The 20,000-nt window shown below is 45.5% G+C and overlaps 5 protein-coding genes across 5 annotated transcripts in view; 3 read left to right on the plus strand and 2 right to left on the minus strand.

Moving 5' to 3' along the window:
* Window positions 1-1,330: 1,330 nt before the first annotated feature.
* On the minus strand, window positions 1,331-4,205 carry LOC310812779 (uncharacterized protein). The gene is made up of 5 exons (XM_083681481.1): window positions 3,985-4,205; window positions 3,571-3,676; window positions 3,065-3,181; window positions 2,527-2,605; window positions 1,331-1,591 (listed from the first exon to the last, which is right to left on the minus strand). The coding sequence occupies exons 1-5, from the start codon at window positions 4,164-4,166 to the stop codon at window positions 1,497-1,499; spliced, it is 579 nt and encodes a 192-aa protein (XP_083537607.1). The 5' UTR covers window positions 4,167-4,205; the 3' UTR covers window positions 1,331-1,496.
* Window positions 4,206-4,374: 169 nt separating this feature from the next.
* On the plus strand, window positions 4,375-9,282 carry steap3 (STEAP family member 3, metalloreductase). The gene is made up of 6 exons (XM_083682369.1): window positions 4,375-4,468; window positions 4,803-4,941; window positions 5,824-6,313; window positions 6,565-7,092; window positions 7,639-7,803; window positions 8,015-9,282. The coding sequence occupies exons 1-6, from the start codon at window positions 4,438-4,440 to the stop codon at window positions 8,306-8,308; spliced, it is 1,647 nt and encodes a 548-aa protein (XP_083538495.1). The 5' UTR covers window positions 4,375-4,437; the 3' UTR covers window positions 8,309-9,282.
* A 1-nt stretch (window position 9,283) lies between these two features.
* Window positions 9,284-10,847, minus strand: cUnh2orf76 (chromosome Un C2orf76 homolog). Its single transcript, XM_083682371.1, has 5 exons — window positions 10,543-10,847; window positions 10,387-10,437; window positions 10,121-10,158; window positions 9,925-10,006; window positions 9,284-9,742 (listed from the first exon to the last, which is right to left on the minus strand). Exons 1-5 carry the CDS (start codon window positions 10,670-10,672, stop codon window positions 9,660-9,662), a joined length of 384 nt encoding a protein of 127 aa, XP_083538497.1. The 5' UTR covers window positions 10,673-10,847; the 3' UTR covers window positions 9,284-9,659.
* Window positions 10,848-13,045: 2,198 nt separating this feature from the next.
* On the plus strand, window positions 13,046-17,194 carry dbi (diazepam binding inhibitor (GABA receptor modulator, acyl-CoA binding protein)). The gene is made up of 4 exons (XM_083682562.1): window positions 13,046-13,169; window positions 15,752-15,869; window positions 16,081-16,143; window positions 16,788-17,194. Exons 1-4 carry the CDS (start codon window positions 13,158-13,160, stop codon window positions 16,859-16,861), a joined length of 267 nt encoding a protein of 88 aa, XP_083538688.1. The 5' UTR covers window positions 13,046-13,157; the 3' UTR covers window positions 16,862-17,194.
* A 1,325-nt stretch (window positions 17,195-18,519) lies between these two features.
* tmem37 (transmembrane protein 37) overlaps window positions 18,520-20,000 on the plus strand; it is a gene marked incomplete at both ends in the record, with an annotated part of 2,078 nt that continues 597 nt past the window's right edge. The window contains 2 exons of the mRNA XM_083682031.1: window positions 18,520-18,540; window positions 19,884-20,000. The exon at window positions 19,884-20,000 is cut by the window's right edge and continues 597 nt beyond it. Coding sequence (XP_083538157.1) covers window positions 18,520-18,540; window positions 19,884-20,000 — 138 coding nt within the window. The remainder of the gene's footprint in view (window positions 18,541-19,883) is intronic.

Consider the following 20,000-nt stretch of genomic DNA (forward strand, 5'->3'; position numbering starts at 1 on the left):
CAGTGGTGGGGAGAGTCGGGACCAGAGTACCAGGCATCATGGAGAAGACCGCCTTCACGCTGCTCCTCCTCTCAGCTCTCTGCCAGGTGGCCGGTGGTGTGTTTGGGCAGCATGTTTATGTCCCCGTCAGGAAGACCTGGCTAGAAGCTCAAGAGCACTGCAGAGAGAAGTACACCGACCTGTCGTCTGTCCGTAGCCAGGAGGACGCAGACATACTGAAAGGGTTTGGAGATGAAGACAACATGCCTGGTCAAACTTGGATAGGTCTCTACAGAGATGCTGATGATGTAACAGGTTGGAAGTGGTCAGATGGTGGAATCGTATCATTCCTATCCTGGGCTAACGAACATCCAAAAAACGGTGATGGAGAATTATGTGCAACGCAAAGCAGACACGGCTTGCGCAGTGAAAATTGTGGACACAAAAAATTCTTCTCCTGCTTTAAGGGGAGTATCGTGGTGACAGAGAACAGGACATGGGAGGAGGCTCTGGAGTACTGCTGGGAGAACCACAGAGACCTGCCCAGTCTGGTCTCAGAGACAGAGCTGGTCCAAGCCCTGCAGGAGAGCAGGAAGGAGGCCCAGACCCAGCGCGTGTGGACTGGCCTGCGCTACCTGGCTGGTCAGTGGCTGTGGGTGAACGGGGACCCCCTGGAGTATGAGGCCTGGGGGACCCACCAGGGGGAGAGGCCCCAGTGCCCGGCCTGGCACCTCCACTGTGGAGCCCTCCCTCTGGAGGGACAGCACTGGGTGAACTGGCACTGCGAGGACAGACTCAACTTCATCTGCTTGATGTGATGTTAAAACTGAGAGAGACTCGTCTGCTATTAAAACTTAGATGAACTTCACTGCATCTGCTATTAAGAATGAGAAATGTTGCTAGTGTCCCTTGATCTATCAGAAGCTGTACAGACCACCAGAGAAGCAGGAAGATCGAATGCTCCTACCTACACATTCTCTTATAAAAATATATATTTTTTATAAAAGATGTGTTTGGCCATTTAAGGTTATGCTGTATATTATACTTTCAACCCGTCCCTAATTTGATTCTAGTCATAGAAAATACTAGATTAATAGATTTGTGTTCACCTGTGAATGCATTGATATCAATTACTTTTATGGTTAATTACGCAATTCACCATGAAAACCCCAATCTAGCCTCGTAAAACCAGACAGATATCGATCAGATGTTGTGCTCTTCAATAGCTTTACCTCCCCGCCACCTAACGATGGGGGAACTGAATCTGAAATGACCTGAGGGGAGTCCCTGGACAATAACCACACAAGAGGCATTTTATTTTTATATTATATTTGTACTTAGTAGTTTATTGTCCACATAAACATTTATATTATCTGCAAATCAGGGCAGGCTGGTGGAGGTGGAAACCAGAGGACGGCCTCATTTTAACAGCCTCCCCTGCTGCAAATCAAGACAACAATAATAGATTTAAATGTCACATAAATGCATTGTTTGTTTAATCATAGCAGGGTTGAAGCTCATGGGTTGAAGAGCTGCTTTGCTGTGAAGTACTGGGTGCAGATCCTGTCACTGGTGAACTCTCTGAACCCTGGAGAGGATGTTAGACCACTACCTGCAAACGGAGAGAGAGCAGCTAACATCAACACACTGATTTGAATGCTGTTGTGATGAACACATGACTATTACTTTTGGGTACCCTAAAACAGGGATAAATGAATAAATAAAACTATGGGTAAAAAGTAATTTCTGAATGGTGAAACCAACATGTACACAGTTACCTTCAAACAAAAGCTGAGAATCTGTACTTTAACCTCTTTATTTTTTTTTTGTCCGATTTCAAATCCAAACTTTTGGAGTGTAGATTACTGTCCCATTACAAACGCAGGGCACTGTACATCAATAATGTGCTAACCCTAGCATGTGCATGGACTACCACCATTCTGTTCTCACTTTATCTTAAACACAGATGCAGTGGCAGCATATCACCATGACTTGCCCTACTTCAACAATATAGACAACAGTCACCACTGTAAGTTGCTGCCTTGTATCCTCAACTAAGTGGAATGTTTGAAGTGATGAGTGACAGCCTAGATGAGTTAATGAGATGATTAGGTGTGAGGACAGCTGAGGTCTGAGGTGTGACTGGGAGGCTTCTCTGACCTCCGACCTCAGAGCGCCCACCAGAGTGACAGGTGACCAGGCTGACCTGCTGGCACCGCACTGACCCCTCAGTGGCACACACGTATGCACACACACACACACATGCACACACACACACACACACACGCGCACGCACGCACACACGCACACACGCACGCATGCACGCACGCACGCACGCACACACACACACACACACGCCCACACAACAGAGCCACCAGTGCGGTGATCCATTATTGAACAGAGCCACCAGACACACACACACACACACACACACACACGCACAACAGAGCCACTAGTCCCAAAAAAAAAAAGAAAAAAATCAGAGCCACTAGTGTGGAGATGAGATGAGACCCTCCGAGACCCTCAGAGACCCAGAGTCTGTCTCACCTTCCAGGACGTTGTACATGTTGAGATAGTTTGTCCCTGAATCCAAGATGGCGTACCAGCTGCGTGACGCAGAGTGTCCCTGTAAGAGAGTTAGCGAAAAACAAATCAACACAAGGGAAACAAACAGGGTGTCTGGGTGTTAAACCTGAGCAGGGTGTCTGGGTGTTAAACCTGAGCAGGGTGTCTGGGTGTTAAACCTGAGCAGGGTGTCTGGGTGTTAAACCTGAGCAGGGTGTCTGGGTGTTAAACCTGAGCAGTAAAATCACACAAAAGAACCATCATAAGATCCTGTTTTGGTCCAATATATGGAAATGGACCAGAGAGTGATGAGGGGAAGTCTGAGGAACTAAGACTGGCGTAGAAGGATGTTTGAGTGAGTGAGGGTGTCGGTGCGTTCGTGCCTGTGTGAGTGAGTGAGTGAGTGAGTGAGTGAGTGAGTGAGTGAGTGAGTGAGTGAGTGAGTGTGTAAGGACAGGGTGAATGAAACCTGTTACCTTTCACCACGACCCTATGACCCCCTAGTCTGGCATAGGCCTACCTGAACCACACAGTTGTCAGAAGCTGCATGACTGAAGGTGAAGGTGATGTCATCAACGAACCTCAGGACGGGGGTGGTATGAGTGGCTGAAATGCTGTTTGAATCCACGGACACCAGCTGGGAGAGAGGGACAACAAGGTCAACTCAGTGCAGAGGGTGAATAAAGTCGTCCATATTGACTTTATTCATCAAAAATGCATAAATTATGATGCTTCATTTTGTAGCCAATCAAAGTGTTGTTGCTAGGTAAACACCACATAGAACACTTGGCACTCTGGGTGGTGAGTGTTCCAGAATACTTTGGCACTTAGTGAGTTAACTGGATCAACAATATTAAACTAGATTATAAATGTGTTATGTACCATACTGTGTGTACAGTTAATATTAACAATACAAATGTTACACTGGATTAGAAATGGGGAGATCTGAAGAGTCCCTGTGACATGGTAACATAATTATCTGACCAATATAATTTTGGACAGTTGTCCAAGCTAACTATCACTCACAGAGTAAAGGCATTTGTGACTTCCCACAGGACAGATGTCTGTTGTCCATCCTCCTATCTGATTGACTAAGAGAGATGATACCCTTGTGCAAGGGAAGGTGATGTTCCTGTTGGTTGGGAGAGACAAATGATCATAAATATATTGAAACATCATATTGCTTATATAAATGTGCATTTTTTGAATACCTCCACAGAAAGTCAAAACATATTTGCATGCGTAACCTTTGTGAAAAATATAAGCATTGCAGAAGATCATTTCCCATGTTCATGATTTCCTATGCTGCAAGACCCTTTGGTGGGAGTTGGACCCATCGAAAAAGAGCGATCATCATTCTATATGGTTGGACTGTACACAATGTGGCAGGCAAATCAATAACTAATAACGCACTAGTTGCATATGACTCATCGGACCTACCACGTGACAGAGCAAAGGGCGTGGAGGGGACCCGCGGCCAGAACAGACAGAACTGCAACTGCAAAGATCAGCACAACAAGAACCGAAACACACACCGTGGTATTCCCCCTACATCTCAGCCGAGAACCTGATCTGGAGATGGATGTTTCTTCGCGTAAAGGATTTCCAGACTCACTGGTCATTACTTGTCTGACTTTATCGCCAAGACGCAGGCGTTTACACCCGCGCCACCCGACTTAGCGATCAGCTGATAAAGAAATTAGATGTGTCAGCCCCGAGCTGTCATAAGTTCTTAGAAGTGATTGTCCAATGGCTGAACTCCACTGTATCCACTCCCCTGTCTCCTCAATATACAATGTCAGAAACCTTTAATAAATGATCATCTGACCTCAAATTTGTGTAGGTTAAATACATTTTATTTGTGTCTGGGAACCTCAGTGACACTCAAGCACGATGCAACAGCGACACCCGGAGGAAAACAGAGGTGGGATGCTTTAATTAATAAAACATAAACAACGGATGCTTTAATATAATCATCATCAAATAATTTCTACTTTGTTTATTATTTTATTTTTTTACTTTTGTGCATTCATTTACCTCATATCACCTGTGTGTGTGAATGTCAAAACATGTCTGTGAACATCTGAATGTCAAAAACAATGTATTTTGACCTTATTAAATGTTAAAATCAATAGACTATGACATTATTAGACCAAATATCCCATGGTAATTCATTTTCTTTGCTTTCCCGGTTCCATGGGTGAAGAAATGTTTCACTATTATGAAATCACTGCTTTATTTGTAGTTTGTGTTCGCAGGGAACTGCAGGTCGGCTGGTTTTCCGCCCGGCCGTATTTATCTCCCCACACAGAGCGGGGCGGAGACGCTCCTGACGGGGTTCACCAGGCGGGTCCACCGGGCGTCAGACGCGACCCTTCTACCGCCGCAACAACACCAGTAAGTGTGCTATTATGGAAATATTAACATTTGTCATCGTTTGACTATTTTTGATATGCCCTTATCGTGCATTCTGTAGCACTGACATACTGTTAAAACGTGTTCTTAGTTGGTTCCGTGGTCCGGAGACGACACTTAGATCCTAAAGTCACATTTTCAAAAGAGAAAGGGCAGATGTGATGTTATATTAAATATGACGTGTACTGTATTCCTAGAATGATAGCACAGTATAGAATGTTACAATTGATCAATTTTATCCATGTTACAATGTATCCATTCTGCCTTGGCTATTGTATTTACACAATAGGCAAAGGAGAGGTTTAATGCTGACATGGCTTTATGTTACTAGACCTTTGAACTGAAGACAGTCATTTGTCATGCTTTGTCTTTAAGCTAATACATTATAATGTTGAACGAGTATATGTATTTGTTGTAAGTCGCTTTGGATAAAGGCGTCTGCTAAATGCCATGAATGTAAATGTAATGTAAATGTAGAACAAATCATGTCTTCATGGACACTTCATAAAATGACGTCAGACATGGAATATGTGTGTATGTGACATTGCAGATTATTAACTCATAGAACAAATCATGTCTTCATGTCTACAATTGTGTAAATCACAATTTGTAAATGTGTGTGACATTCCAAACATGAGCACTTATCAAACACAGAGTGGTAGGCCTGCTATTCAGGGGAGCAACAATATTTGTGATGGACGATATTTGTGATGGATGATATTTGTGATGGATGCACTCACCGCAATGCGTCAGCTAAATGGCATATATTTTATATATTTTGATACATATGTATTGAATGGTAAAGATATTGTAACTGTAGGAAGCCCATGTACTGAACTAACTATGACCTCTTCGCTTCCACAGGACCAGCATGCCTGTGGACGACATAAGGACACCCCTGTTGGCCTCTGACCCCCCAGAGCCCCCGCCCTGCAGCCTGGGCAGCCCCGCCGTGGCCATCATCGGCTCAGGCGACTACTCTCGCTCCCTGGCGGTGCGGCTGCTGGCGTCCGGGGTGGCCGTCTTCGTAGGCAGCCGGAACCCCATGCGCATCGCCCCCGGGCTGTTCCCTGACGGGGCGGAGCTCCAGACCCAGAGGGAGGCGGTGGTCCGGGCGGAGAGGGTGGTCATCGCTGCCGTCTACCCCGAGCACTACCACACCTTGGTGGGGTTGAGGGAGGTGTTGGCGGGGAAGGTGCTGGTGGACGTGAGCAACGCCACCAGGCTGAACGGAGGAGAGCCGTCCAACGCCGAGCGGCTGGCGGGGCTGTTCCCAGAGTGCCGCGTGGTGAAGGGCTTCAACGTGGTGTCTGCCTGGGCACTGCAGACCGGGCCTCACGACGGCAGCAGGCAGGTGCGATGGTCATGACAGAGTCACGTCTGGACGTCTGAAACACACACACTATGCTTGCGTTTATGCAAATACACTATTACGTACCGTGTGTCACATACAGTAGGCAGACAAAGGTACACACACACACACACACACACACACACACTTACTCAGTCGATGCGTACCACATTATGTTCTCATGTAGGCAGATGAATACAGCCCCCCCACCCCTCACCCCCCTCCCCCTCCCCCTCCCCCCTCCCCCCTCCCAGGTCCTGATCTGTGGAGACTGCTCCGAGTCCAAGAGGGCCGTCCTGCGCCTGGCGTGTCGCATGGGCTTCCTCCCCGTGGACCTGGGGGGCCTGGCGGCCTCCAGAGACATCGAGGATGCCCCCCTGCGCCTCTTCCCCTCCTGGGGGGGCCCCGTCCTCACCACCTTCCTCCTCTTCCTCTTCTTCTACGGCTACAACTTCCTGCGGGGCGTCCTGCTGCCCTACCTCTCGCAGGGCCAGAACAAGTTCTACCGGTTGCCCCTGGAGACGGTGAATGAGACCCTGCCCGCGGTGGCGTTGGTCGGCCTGGCGCTGGTCTACCTGCCGGGCCTCTGGGCTGCCCTCCTGCAGCTGGGCCACGGCACCAAGTACAGACGCTTCCCCGGCTGGCTGGACCGCTGGCTGTGGCGGAGGAAGCAGCTGGGCCTACTGAGCTTCCTGTGTGCGGCGCTGCACGCGGTTTACAGCATGTGTCTGGCGCTGCGCAGGGCTTCCTCCAACAAGCTGCTTGATGCAGCGTACCAGCAGGTGGGGGGGGGGGGAGCGAGGGGGGGGGTCAGCCAGTTGTGGTTCCAGCCAGTTCTCCCGAGTCTACTGTGTCTACTCCCTAGTCGACTGTGTCTACTCCCGAGTCGACTGTGTCTACTCCCTAGTCTACTGTGTCTACTCCCGAGTCTACTGTGTCTACTCCCTAGTCTACTGTGTCTACTCCCTAGTCTACTGTGTCTACTCCCTAGTCTACTGTGTCTACTCCCTAGTCTACTTAACCTCTACAACAAGCTGGGTTAACTGTGTGGGTGGACAACAGATATTATTTTTTTGTGGGTTTGATCCCGCTGGGACCATATATACTGAAATGTATGCACTCACTGCAATGTAAGTCGCTTTGGATAAAAGTGTCAGCTAAATGGCGTATATTATATTAACAGACTGTGGGGGACCAGACCTCGAAAGTGGCGTTGGAACTCCCGTTGAACCCATACAGCACACGTACACTCTCACCTCAACCTCCTGTAATAATTCCAGTATGTAGCCTAAACTCTCCTATTTCCTTGGTGTCCCCCTCCCTTCCAGGTGAGGGCAGGTGCAGAGGACTCATGGCATGAGCAGCGGGTGTGGAGGTCAGACCTTTACCTGTCCTGTGGCATTCTGGGACTTGGAGTTCTCACCCTGCTGGCCATCACATCTCTGCCCTCAGTGGGAAATGCCCTCAACTGGAGGGAGTTCACCTTCGTACAGGTCAGCCGCCCACTGATAATAACCTACTTTTCAATTCAGTCTCATTCAAATAACGTTATTTTTCCTGTTTTATGTGGAGTGGCACATACACAAATACATACACAAATACATACACAAATACATACACAAATACATACACAAATACATACCCGATAGTAATAACAGATAACAGATGTGTAATAGTCCATGTTGTGTTTTCTCTCTCTTCCAGTCGGGGTTGGGCTACGCTGCTTTGACCCTCTCTGTCATGCACACTCTCTTCTACGGCTGGGACTTTACCTTCTTCCCCTCCGCCTACCCGTACTACCTGTCCCCTACGTATATGCTGGCACTGATCCTACCCTGTGTGGTCCTGGTGGGCAGGTTCATCCTGGCACTGCCCTGCCTGGCCTTCAGACTGACCAAGATCCGCAGGGGCTGGGAGAGCCCCCAGCACCACCCTCCACAGGCCCACGGCATGGACACATCCATTGGAGAACCGCCACAGGACTTGAGTGACGTGTGAGGGGTCCAATTGGAATTGTGTGTAGAGATTCTGTGCCAATCCAGCGACAGCTGTGGTGAAAGGGATGGTTCTAATCTGTGTACATATTTTAGCCTACAAAGCACTTTTCTATTAGCACTTACTTTTGATTAACTTTAAATAAGCCACAAAACTGTGAGGGACAGAGTTAGTATTTTTCCACTGTACAACTACCAGGACCAGAAATCTACATGTTGAGTTTCCAGAAACCTTCATAGCACCAAGATCATTTTCAGGTTCATGTCCTAGTGGACTTAAGTAAAGGGATAGTTCACTCCAACAAAATGACCTTACCTGACAGTGATGACAGTTGGTGTTTTTAAAAGTCCAGTATATCGATTTAAGCCATGATAAAGATTTTGGTATTCTCAACCCTAATCTGTCTCTGTGACCCTTTGCCTGTCTGTCTGTGTGAAGCACCAGACCCAGATTGCTCTGTCATATAAGACTGGACTCATCATCTTTGCCAGAGGCAGGTCTCAGAGAGCAGATTTGACATGAATGACATTTATATCACTAAATTCAGGAATGATTAATCAACTAAGGGAAAATGGTCTTCAGTAGACCTTGCAAGGTGCAATATTTGAAGAGAGAATGTGACTTTTTATCATGGTTTGTTATAGTTTTTAAGTGTATATATTTTATTTGATATATGTGTGTAATGTGTGTGCAGTCAGTGTTTCCCCAGTGTTCTTGTTAGAGTGCCTTTATACCTGCCGTCTTTACTGCTGATGTCATCAAAGACAGGGTGATGACCTCACCAGGTCTGTCCATGCTTCACCTCTTGTCAATTTGACACACACTTCTTTGTCGGTATAACAAACCTTCACCTCACCACCAAAAGTATTTTGTACAGATTACACATTATTTTTCACAGCTTTGTGAAACATTATTCTACAGTGGTCTGCACTGATTATGTAAACTCCTCTACATATGCAATAAAGATGATAATTTGACTGTATTTCTCAGGATACTTTATTCAACACGTACAAAAACAACCATAATAAAATCCACCAGTTATCAGAAAAAAGGCATTTCAGTAAGAGCAAGGCAGAAAACAAATGAAGAAGGATTTTTTATTTTTTATATAATTATTATAATTAAACTTAGAACCAAATTCAACCAATGGTATTTGTTAACTGGGATCCTTACGACCGCCTGACTCTGACGTCACCCTGTTGAAGTGGAGATTTAAAATGTTTATTGTTAGGACAAAGCTTCGTCAGAGGAAGCCTCTCAATAGGCTTATTAATGTAGGGTTAAGGGTCTTCCCAAGGATCCCACTTAGCATCTATCACTGAGAATCCCCTCTCCCATGTAACAGAGAGCCCTCTCATTTCCACCAGCCAGTTTGGGGATTTGCTTTGAAGAGTCCATAATCTTCTTTCCTGAAGAAGGCCAGTTCCGTTTCATTCGCTGCAACAACAAAAACAAGCATTAGACCACAACCAATCATTTGACTCAACACAACAATGACCAGGGTGTTGACTGAACGCACTGTTACTACTCAAACACTGGCAAACACGGTTGTCCAATGTAAATATCTGGTGCCAGAACGTGTGCGGTGTGTGTTAAGAGAGAAGACTGGGAGTGTTTACCAACGCCAGCAGCTCTGAGGGTGAGTCCATCCTGCAGAATGAGCTTCTCATCGTCCTCCAAACTCATCACCAGCTCATTTGTCTGCAACCGGAGCACACGGGCTACAGACTCACATGGCTAGCTTTGCATCACAGATATATTGGTAAAACAATGCCAGATTATGCTTTTACACAAGACCAGAGAGGAGAGTCATACCTTTGCTCCGTGTGCTTGGTGGATGATCTTCATCGTGTCTGCACATACAAGGCAAAATGAGTACAAACCAAACCAAAGTCCCATTACATACTGTTCACCTGAACGTCGTTAGTGGATCTGCCGTATGTCACAGACCGGCTCTACCCCCGTCCCCCCACACACACCCCCCCACCCCCTCCCCTCCTCCCCCCTCCCCTGCCCTGCCCGGGGGGCACAGGAGCTACTGGATGACAGTTACAAGGCTACTGTTCGCTTTCAGTCATTACCATAAGTGAACTTCTTGAAGGGGGGTGGAAGGCCGGGTCTTGAGGTAATGTCTAGAAGGAGAGAAAGCGATGGCATATGGTGCCATAAGAACGATGTAAGGTTATTGAACAAGTGTTTTCACTAGTAGATGTCTATGCAAGTAGGATTCTACTTACCATTTCTTACAAACTCAATAAATTCTTGCACTGTTTGGTCCACATTCACGCCACTAAATACAACTGGCTTGAAGTTTCGGTGCTCAAAAGACCTTATCAAGCGCACCGTGAGAACAACCTCGCTAGACATGGCCTGTGACAAAGCCGTCTCTGGCAAAGCAAATATAGATTTATATATATTATATATATATAAATGTTTCAGCGACGACAAACTATACTGACATTCGTAGTATCGACAAAGATAACGCAATTCAGATGATAACCAAACGTGCTATGTTCCAATACCCTTTAGCAAGTCATGTTTTGAAATGCTTCCGCATTCCGCAAGGCAAGAGCAATCGAATATGTGCAGCTGCTCATACTCAGACTCGATGTACAGATTCTGCGAATCTTTATGACCTGATGATGACTATAAGAGTCACAGATATGCAGTATAATACTTGGGGTTTAACATATTAACGTGTCAAATTCAGATCAATGGGAAAATACAATCCTTGGATACATATCACCATGGTCATGTACGTGTGCTCCTGTAAAATCACTTCAGATACAGTACCAGTCAAAGGTTTGGACACACCTTCTCACTCAATGGTTTTTCTTTATTTGTATTATTTTCTACATTGTAGATTAATATTGAAGACATCAAAACTATGAAAGAACACATATGGAATTATGTAGTAAACAAAAAAACACCTTTTGCTTTGATGACAGCTTTGCACACTCTTGGCAAGGTGTGTCCAAACTTTTGACTGGTACTGGATTTGTGTCAAAATAGAGTTTTCCAGAGCCAAAGTCTTGAAAGTGCTATTTTGAGGTTCGATTAAATCTTGTTTGGAACCCATGCAAGCACACTACCCTGCTCTTCTACAGACTTCTTAGAAACATTGACACAATAAATCCTTGGTCTAGCAGTCCTTATATCCTTGGTCTAACAGTCGTTACGACTGTCATGAGACTCTGAACAGACCAGGAATGTTCAAAGTCATACAGTATATGCAGTATCTGCTTGTCATACAATGTGGCAATTGCACAGAAGACAAAGTAGGGAGGGCGTTCTTCTTTAAAGGCACAATCTGGGATTTGTTCTGCTCTTCAATGGCTATTTCAATTCATCATACAGTATCCTAACCCTAAAGTGTGTGTGTGTGTGTGTGTGTGTGTGTGCGTGCGTGTGTAAACAGTAGAACATACATGGGAAATAACAACATGGTCAGATGGAATTCAGTAAGAGTAATCACCTGCACATTCACACAAATTCCACTTTACTTTACGACATGGTTAAACATTAATTGTATGTCACAGGGTTTTTCTCCGACACCACTGGGACTCGGGTAAATGATGGGTCTTATCATACAGATGGAATTGTACTAAATGACACTGATTGGTCCAGTTTTGACAACGGTGAACGATGCGTCTTGCCATTGAGATTGATAAGGAGTTTCGAGGTGATGCCAATTATATTATATATTATATGTAAGTGGGAATAAGGGGGCGGGGTAAAAGAAAACTCATAAAACAAAACATGTTTTAATTCCGTTAACTGCGTCCAGCATTTCAGCAGACTGTTTGGCAAAATCATCCTCTGCACGGATCGCGCCAGCACGTCCCTGCTGGAGGGACGTTAGCATTAGCATTAGCATTAGCTTCGCTCTGCTCGTCGTTAGCAGTGTTGCTATCGTCGACTGTCGACGCCGCTTTGGTTGATTGTTGTACTGTTTGGTTGATTGTTGTACTGTTTGGTTGATTGTTGTCCGGGTTTGGAGTTTTTTGGTGGCATCGTGGCAGTCAGATTTAACGCAGCCCCAAAAAAGTTACTATGGTCGAACTTTCAGTCGCCTGTTAAAGGTTTTTGTCAGAAATTTAGCAACGAGCCAAGTTACTGCGACTGGTCAGTGACCCGCCATAACCAGAAGTCAAAACAAAACATTTTTTAATAAAGAACATTTTAAATTGCAAAAAGATCTAGAGATGACGATGATGAATGTAATGACTTTGAAAATGATAGTACAAGCTGATTGAGCAAAAAAGAAAAACATTAAACATGTCATAATAGGGTGTAAAGTGGAGAGCTAGGAGTAGCCTGATGTAGTCGGCATACAGCCTGAAGAATTTGGGAATAATATTTACAGTCAACACAAAGTCAACACAAAGTCAACACAAAGTCAACACAAAGTCAACACAAAGCTCTAAGAAGCAAGACTGACAAACTGATCTAATACGCACTACAGGTTCCGGTCATTCTGGCTACGAATGCAGTTTAACGAATTTGGGAATAATATTTTGTGAGTGAAATCTGCGAAGGAGAGGAGGGGGCAGTCAGACCCCCATACCCCCCCCTGCCCCCCCCCATGACCCCGTGGCCTAGTTTAGTGGGACAGCCTGTTCCTGGGAATTGTGTGCTCTGATTGGTTACTTTCCCCCCTCTGACCAATGGGGCTTCTGGATCCTGTGCTCCTCATTTCATGGACCAATGGGTTTTGAGGAGGCGTGGTCGTGGAAGCTGTACTGTAACCACCCGTAAACCGTCCAGTTCCTCCGTTACCGTTAACTCTGCAACACGCCAGTGGTCCGTGACTGATCAGCCAGTGGGCCTGCATTCAAAGGAACTGAAAATCATGTCTCTCGAGGTTAGTATAGAATTTGCGGTAATTATGTGGTAATTATAGCGAGCGGGATGCTGTGCTTTGAGTCTGTATGCATAGCGACCTATCATTCCGTTACCATCCGATCATTGTGTTATTGGCTTCTGTTCAACCTTGCTTCGCACCGGAGCGGCAGCACGTCTTTTGTGAAATCTTACGAACAAAAGCGTTCATTGTTTCCTCAACCGGCAACCGAGACCCAACGGTGCCTTTCAATGCAGTCGGAGGATTTTGCACCATCGAGTTCCGAGTTTTAATCTTTGATCTTGTGACTTGACTTTATTTCGCTTTGGGAACAGCATGGCCTAAAAGACAATAACGTTAGCGAGTGTTCTTGCTCCCCCCAATAGACCGATCTCATATTTATTGTGCTTTAGTTGTCATTTTAATAATATGCAGAAATAAGTGAGTTTAGGGGATGGTTGGCCAGCGATCAAGGAGGAAGGCAGCTGTTATTCTGGCGCTGTTCTTTTAGGGTGTGGTGTATGAGTGTGTGTGTGTCGGTGTTTCAACGTAACCCGAGGCGATGGGTCTTGCGTCGAGGTGAGATGTCGCAACGCTTTGAGGATGTAGTGAGAGTGAACCGGAATCTATAATCCTAGTCACAAATGGGGCTAACCAAATCTAATGTTTTAGATAGAGGTGGTAGTGGGATTATATCTACAGGTCTCTGACCCCGACCACGACCACGACCGTAAACACCCATAAACTAACCACTATCTCTCTAGTTAGTGTCAGTGTGGGGGGTGACTGGCCACTACTATACCTGACTGTTGGCCCTTTGATAAGGTGACGGGGTAGGAGTTCATTTTCGCCTACCTACCTGCATCCAATTTCTGCAATTTGATCTCTCTTCCTCCGCCAATTGGAGGCCAAATAAGATCGAATTTTGTTGTGCAGCTCAGCAGAGTAGATTTCCGCGGCTTGTTCCAGTCAGATGGTTCTCTCACAGTGTGTTGTAACATTTAGGCCAAAACTCCAAGGCCTTATTCTTGGCAAACGTCTTTCTCTCGAAACATTCAGATAACTATGCTAGTGACCATCAGTCCAGATGACGTTTTTACAAAATCCATACCGAGCTCATTATTCGGTTGGTTCATTCACTCTGCATGTGGGCTGCTCCACGTCAATAACCGTTCCGTTGCACGTTGGTTCACATTGATTCACAGAAGGCTTCGCTTTTGCATATGAAGCACGTGATGCAAATTTGTCGTGACCTGTTTTTCTGGCCCACCACCACGGTCCTACGATGTCCAAGGGAGAAGTGTATAGTTTGACATGTAGTTAGTATAGTAGTACAAACTACAGAACCAGTCAAAAGTTTGGACACATCTTGCCAAGAGTGTGCAAAGCTGTCATCAAAGCAAAAGGTGGCTATTTTGAAGAATCTAAAATCTAAAACATATTCTGGTTTGTTTAACACTTTTTTGTTTACTACATAATTCCATATGTGTTCCTTCAAAATTTTGATGTCTTCAATATTAATGTGCAATGTAGAAAATAATAAAAAAAAATAAAGAAAAAACATTGAGTGAGAAGGTGTGTCCAAACTTTTGACTGGTACTGTATGTGTCAGATATTGAGGCCTATCACTAACAATGTATGTCGCATACAGTACCAGTCAAATGTCCAACAGGGAGCTCCACGCAAACGACCTTTGGGAGTTCAGAGTTTCCGACGTCACACGAAGGCAGTTATTGGATCCTTTTCCTCATCTTATTACCCCCAGCCATCATTGGACTCTGGCCGTGGCGCCACAATGCCACAGTGTTAATCTCCCTCTTGCCCCCTGGCACAGTTGGCAGGGTAGCACCTCCAGTGTGGTGTTGGGTAATGGGGCTCGGCTTACTCACTGGGACCATTGTACTGCCAGGGGCGCATCTTGGCGCTGGACCCGACCCAGTGCCTCCTTCGCGTCCCTGTGGAACCCTATTGTCACCCTGAGAACCCCGTTTTGAGGTCAGGCTAGGCTACGTGTTGTAACATTCCATTCTCACTCCGTTTCTCGCCTAGCCTCGAGCTAGGGTTTTTTATATCTGGGTTGTGTAGTGGAGGTGGTTTGGAGGCGCCCTGGCTTGCATGACTGTGAGCAACCTCGCCTGAGACCTGAACGTTGTTGCTGGCCCCGTGAGTTGCTAGCTTAGCGAACTAACGCTAATGGTGGCGTGGCCAGTGGCAGACCTGGGTCCCAGTCAGATTGCACAAGGCCTAATGTCAGACCGGTTTAGTTGTTACACCCCAGATCAAGGTTCAACTTACACAAGATTAGTCTCACTCTCAGCTGCTATCAGAGATTGTGTGTGTCAATCCTCGGGTTACTCTCTTCAATCTGCTGCGTTTTTAATCTGTCCGTTCATGGCCGGGGTTAAGGGTCTCATTTCGGCATTGGACAAACCAGATACCCTGAGAAAGGGAATGACCACAACGTGTTGCATAAGGTTGGTCTTTACCCGTGTGTGTGTGTGTGTGTGTGTGTGTGTGTGTGTGTGTGTGTGTGTGTGTGTGTGTGTAAGAGAGTGTGCTTGTTTTATCTGTATTTCACCTCATGTTTGTTGTCTCCTGCTCAGGATAACTTCAAGGCTGCTGCCGACCAGGTGAAGCAGCTGAAGACCAAGCCTGAGGATGCGGAGATGCTGAAGGTCTACGCTCTGTTCAAACAGGCCACCGTAGGAGACGTCAACACCGGTAGGACACTCATCTTCTATTCACCTCCAAAACTACATACAGCTCATGTCTTGAATAAAGAGTATATTCTGTGTTGATGATAACGTGTGTGTGTGTGTGTGTGTGTGTGTGTGTGTGTGTGTGTGTGTGTGTGTGTGTGTGTGTGTCTGTGTCTGTGTCTGTGTCTGTGTCTGTGTCTATGTCTGTCTGTCTGTCTGTGTGTTCTCCAAAGCTCGTCCTGGGATGCTGGATTTCACTGGGAAAGCCAAGTGGGACGCCTGGGAGAAGCAAAAGGGTGCGTTCCCTGTAGTCCTTCATTTCACCAGTAGAGGGCAGTGCTCTTCCCCTCTGTTGGTTTTAAACCAGAGGCATCAGTTTGACACTGCAGGTGTACTTTCAGCTGGAGCCTGTTGAGCTAGGCAGTTCTCCAACAGCAACTCTTTATCAATGCCTTAAGGCCCAAATTCTGCTTTAATTTGACTATTAATGTGATTATTGATTACTTTCTCCTTGTCATGTGTATTATGTTATTCTGAACTATGATCTGAGCATATCCACACAAAACTTCAAGGTTTTACCTATCAAATGGCATCCTGCTCTTGCATCTGATCATCATTTTTCTAATGTTAGAAGCAGTTTAGTTTGGGTCTGTGTTTTAGGCGGAAATGAGTCAAATAGGGCGTTCAGCTTAACTCACCAACTGCCAAAGAATTCCGGAACACTCACCACCCCTAGAGTGTTCCAAGTGTTCTATGTGGTGTTTACCTAGCAACAACACTCTGATTGGCTACAAAATGAAGCATCATCATTTATGCATCTCTGGTGAATGAAGTCACCCTTGGCACTCTAGAATGTTGACCATTTGGGCGACTTTATTCACCCTCGGCACTCAATGAGTTAAGCTTTCATCTTTGTTTCCCACCCTCACCCTCACCACAGGGACGACCAACGCCGCCGCCATGGAAGCATACATCGCCCTGGTAGAGGAGCTGAAGACCAAGTACGGAATGTAATTACAAACTGACCGTAACCGTGCCGACCGCTGGCAGTCTAGAACCTGGGCCGTACGCGGTCAACAGCCCCACACCCTGTCCCTGTGAAATGCCTTAAATAAACCCTTCAGGAGTAAGCCCGTTGCAACCGTGCATCGCATGTGTACGCCCAAAGTGGACCGCAACCGCCAAACGGCCGGTCGCCTTGAGGTTCCAGGCCCGGGAGAGGTCGCCGTGCCACGGACAGAGAGAAACCGTCCTCCAATACCAGCAGATTCCTAGTGAATGTTCTCAACGTACCTTTGTTGTACAGCGGAGTAACTCCATCATAAAGTCAAACTTGTTTTAACGTTACTGTTGTCAGGCTGGTTTTTAATGTTACTGTTGTCAGGCTGGTTTGTTTGTTTTTTGTTGACTGTATTGTAGACACTCGGGAGTCACTGTCATTGTACTTTCTCTCTGACTAAATCATGCATTGATTTTGTTGTCGTGAGACGAACGGGACGTCTGTCACCAGCATCCCTGTGACATCCCAGTGACATCCCAGTGGCATCCCATTGACATCCCAGTGACATCCCATTGACATCCCAGTGACATCCCGACTAGGTCAAAACCTAAAACTGCGTCTAACCTTAACCCCAACCATAACCATGTTTTAACCAATTTGGAAATTCAACATTGGTTTTCTGGTCAGTCGTGTCCCCGTAGGTTTTGTATGTGTGGATAACACACTTTTCCTGTAGATGCTTTATGTTTTACACGGTGGAAACCATTGATCCAGTCGATTCATCTCTGAGCTCTACCTGAAATCACTATCTTATCTCCATCAGCTATTTAAAAGTAATCTATTTTTACTTTAATTTCCTGGGAATTAATATAGGTACACTGTATATGGGATCCAAGCAATGATAGGGCAAAGGTTTATTGCGTCAATTAGAGAATGTTTTGCTACAACAATGAGTTACTGTAAGCGACACATTGGACTTTATCCTGGGCAATGTGAATGATTAATCAGAAACAAAGTGCGTTGTTGAGAAATTGAATAGGTTGGGGGTGAATTAAAAGACAAACGTTATCATGATGGTTTCTATTTTCAAAGTAAACAGGGTTGGGGATGTATCATTCGGGTATAATGTATACGCTAATGTTTCTATTCCAGGCTTTGCTCGCGTACTATGCCCTCACTCCAAAGTCGCTACACAACTTATCTTAAGTTAAGGTCCCACATAGTGTTTCACACATGCTAGATAATGTCTTCACTTTGGATGCGGTGAATCAAGAGTTAACATCACTTTAGTGTGTTCGTGTAAGACCTGGGGAAACCATTGTTCCCCGCTAGACGTTGGATATCAAATCGTACTGCGTCCATGGAGCGCGCATTCCTCCCCCCTCTCTCTCCTTATCCTGGTGACAGCATTATTCGCGTGTCGACTACTAATAATAGCGAAGAATAGGGTCCCAACCCTCTGGTGAACGCAGAGAGGAAGGGTTCGGTTCCACTAGTTTGTTCCTGGTTGGAGATTCTCATTGTCTTGTCATGATTGTAAATCATCCACTTCACTGAACTCCACTGATCACAACCCCTTCACTGAGCCTTTGCACTTGATATTCTGTGCGCATCTTTTCCGCCGCCGCGGTTTACCTCCCGTTCTGGAAACAGCTGCAGGGACTAGAGCACTATGACCGCTATCCAGGTCAAGGTAAATAATCCTTCATTTGCGACTAACATTTTATGTGACCAATTTCAATAGATTTGAATCAAAATAAAGTAATGTGACACATTAAAATAAATGCACTGTAGTCTCACTAAATCCGACTCTAGATTAGATTGTGGGTTCCGAGACGTTCAATATGGTTACTTAAAGTAGACATTCCTGTGCGTTGTATCAGCTACTTTAATGCAACGTTTTCAGTATATGTATATTTAGCATATTGTCCACTCTCTATTTTAATCTCCCTGTGGACTCTGCGTGTGCAGGGTGTGTGCGTGTCAAGTTACTTCAGGTAATGTGAATCGAGAATTGAAAAATCTCAGTATTATATTACATGTAATTGCAACAGACTTTCGGAGCCATTCTCTCAGAGGCCTTCTTTCAAAGTTTTGTGATCCCCGTGGCAAACATTGTGTTGTGCCAAAGCAAGGCGAAGTGTTCTTTCCTAAAGTATGCCCCTCTTCATCATGTTCATAAATACCGACCTGAGAGGAAAACAGCCTGATCCACACACTGTGTAATTGACTCCTATGCAAACCAGAAACTAAAAAAACGGAACATATTAATTCCGAAATCACATGAACTATTATCCTTGCACTCAGATGGACTCAATTCAACTTGTTGAGTGACTTGTTGAAGACGTCTTTGAGTTTGAGCAAATTTTAAGAGTGTCATAGCAAAAGGGTATGACGTATTTCTGTATTTCAATTTTAATACGTTTGCAAAGAATTCTAAGAACGTGTTTTCGCTTTGTCATTATTGTGTATTGTGTGTGGATTGATGACACAACAAATACATTTAATCAATTTTAAATTGAATCCATAACACAACAAAATGTGGACAAAGTGAAGGGGTCCGAATACTTTCCGAAGCCACTGTATGCCCAAACCCAAATCTACCCTAGTCCCTAACCTGTATACTTGTGGAGATCTGAGGGAAAGTGAACAGGTGTAAACAATATGGTGACAATTCCACCTAAGTAAATGATAAGGCTAGCACTCTCAAAAAGAACAATAAATGATGATGTTTAATGCATAATCAGCACGGTCACTGTTTCACCGTCAAACCTTCTTCAGCACAGAGTATTATTCTGGTCCTTGGTAACTTTGGGCTACACAGAAACTGAACTTTATTTAGAGTCAAGCACGTCTATCCTATCTCCACCTATCCTAATGCTTACACAAATACACACCTACCAGATCCTCTCAGACCGCCGTAGGTGCGAAGGGGCGGGGGGCAGGGATTGATTTGAGATTGAGGTACACTGTAATACCCAGGTGAAAGCATGGTGTCCATGGAGAAAAGGAGCCTGAGAGTCTCTCCTTCCCCAGGTCCAGGGAGGAGCCCCCGCCTCCCGGAGGAAGTCCACCCGCCCCCTCTTCCTGGAGGTCTGCAGCCGCAGCCTGATCATCCTGTGCACGGCCCTGGCTCTCATCCTCTCCTCCTTC

Source organism: Argentina silus (assembly GCF_951799395.1).
Source record: "Argentina silus genome assembly, chromosome: 12".
In the NCBI taxonomy this organism is placed as follows: domain Eukaryota; kingdom Metazoa; phylum Chordata; class Actinopteri; order Argentiniformes; family Argentinidae; genus Argentina; species Argentina silus.

Excerpts from the sequence above, each read along its gene's own strand:
- LOC310812779 (XM_083681481.1), bottom strand. The coding sequence starts at position 4,166 with ATGACCAGTGAGTCTGGAAATCCTTTACGCGAAGAAACATCCATCTCC. Across the intron at positions 3,677-3,984 it reads GCCCTTTGCTCTGTCACGTG|GAACATCACCTTCCCTTGCA; the intron begins GTAGGTCCGATG and ends CCCAACCAACAG. Across the intron at positions 2,606-3,064 it reads CTGACAACTGTGTGGTTCAG|GGACACTCTGCGTCACGCAG; the intron begins GTAGGCCTATGC and ends ACTCTCTTACAG.
- steap3 (XM_083682369.1), top strand. The coding sequence starts at position 4,438 with ATGCAACAGCGACACCCGGAGGAAAACAGAG. Across the intron at positions 4,469-4,802 it reads ACACCCGGAGGAAAACAGAG|GGAACTGCAGGTCGGCTGGT; the intron begins GTGGGATGCTTT and ends TTGTGTTCGCAG. Across the intron at positions 6,314-6,564 it reads CTCACGACGGCAGCAGGCAG|GTCCTGATCTGTGGAGACTG; the intron begins GTGCGATGGTCA and ends CCCCCCTCCCAG.
- dbi (XM_083682562.1), top strand. Across the intron at positions 15,870-16,080 it reads CGTAGGAGACGTCAACACCG|CTCGTCCTGGGATGCTGGAT; the intron begins GTAGGACACTCA and ends TGTTCTCCAAAG. Across the intron at positions 16,144-16,787 it reads CGCCTGGGAGAAGCAAAAGG|GGACGACCAACGCCGCCGCC; the intron begins GTGCGTTCCCTG and ends CCCTCACCACAG.
- cUnh2orf76 (XM_083682371.1), bottom strand. The coding sequence starts at position 10,672 with ATGTCTAGCGAGGTTGTTCTCACGGTGCGCTTGATAAGGTCTTTTGAG. Across the intron at positions 10,159-10,386 it reads CTTCAAGAAGTTCACTTATG|ACACGATGAAGATCATCCAC; the intron begins GTAATGACTGAA and ends TTGTATGTGCAG. Across the intron at positions 10,007-10,120 it reads ACCAAGCACACGGAGCAAAG|ACAAATGAGCTGGTGATGAG; the intron begins GTATGACTCTCC and ends CTCCGGTTGCAG.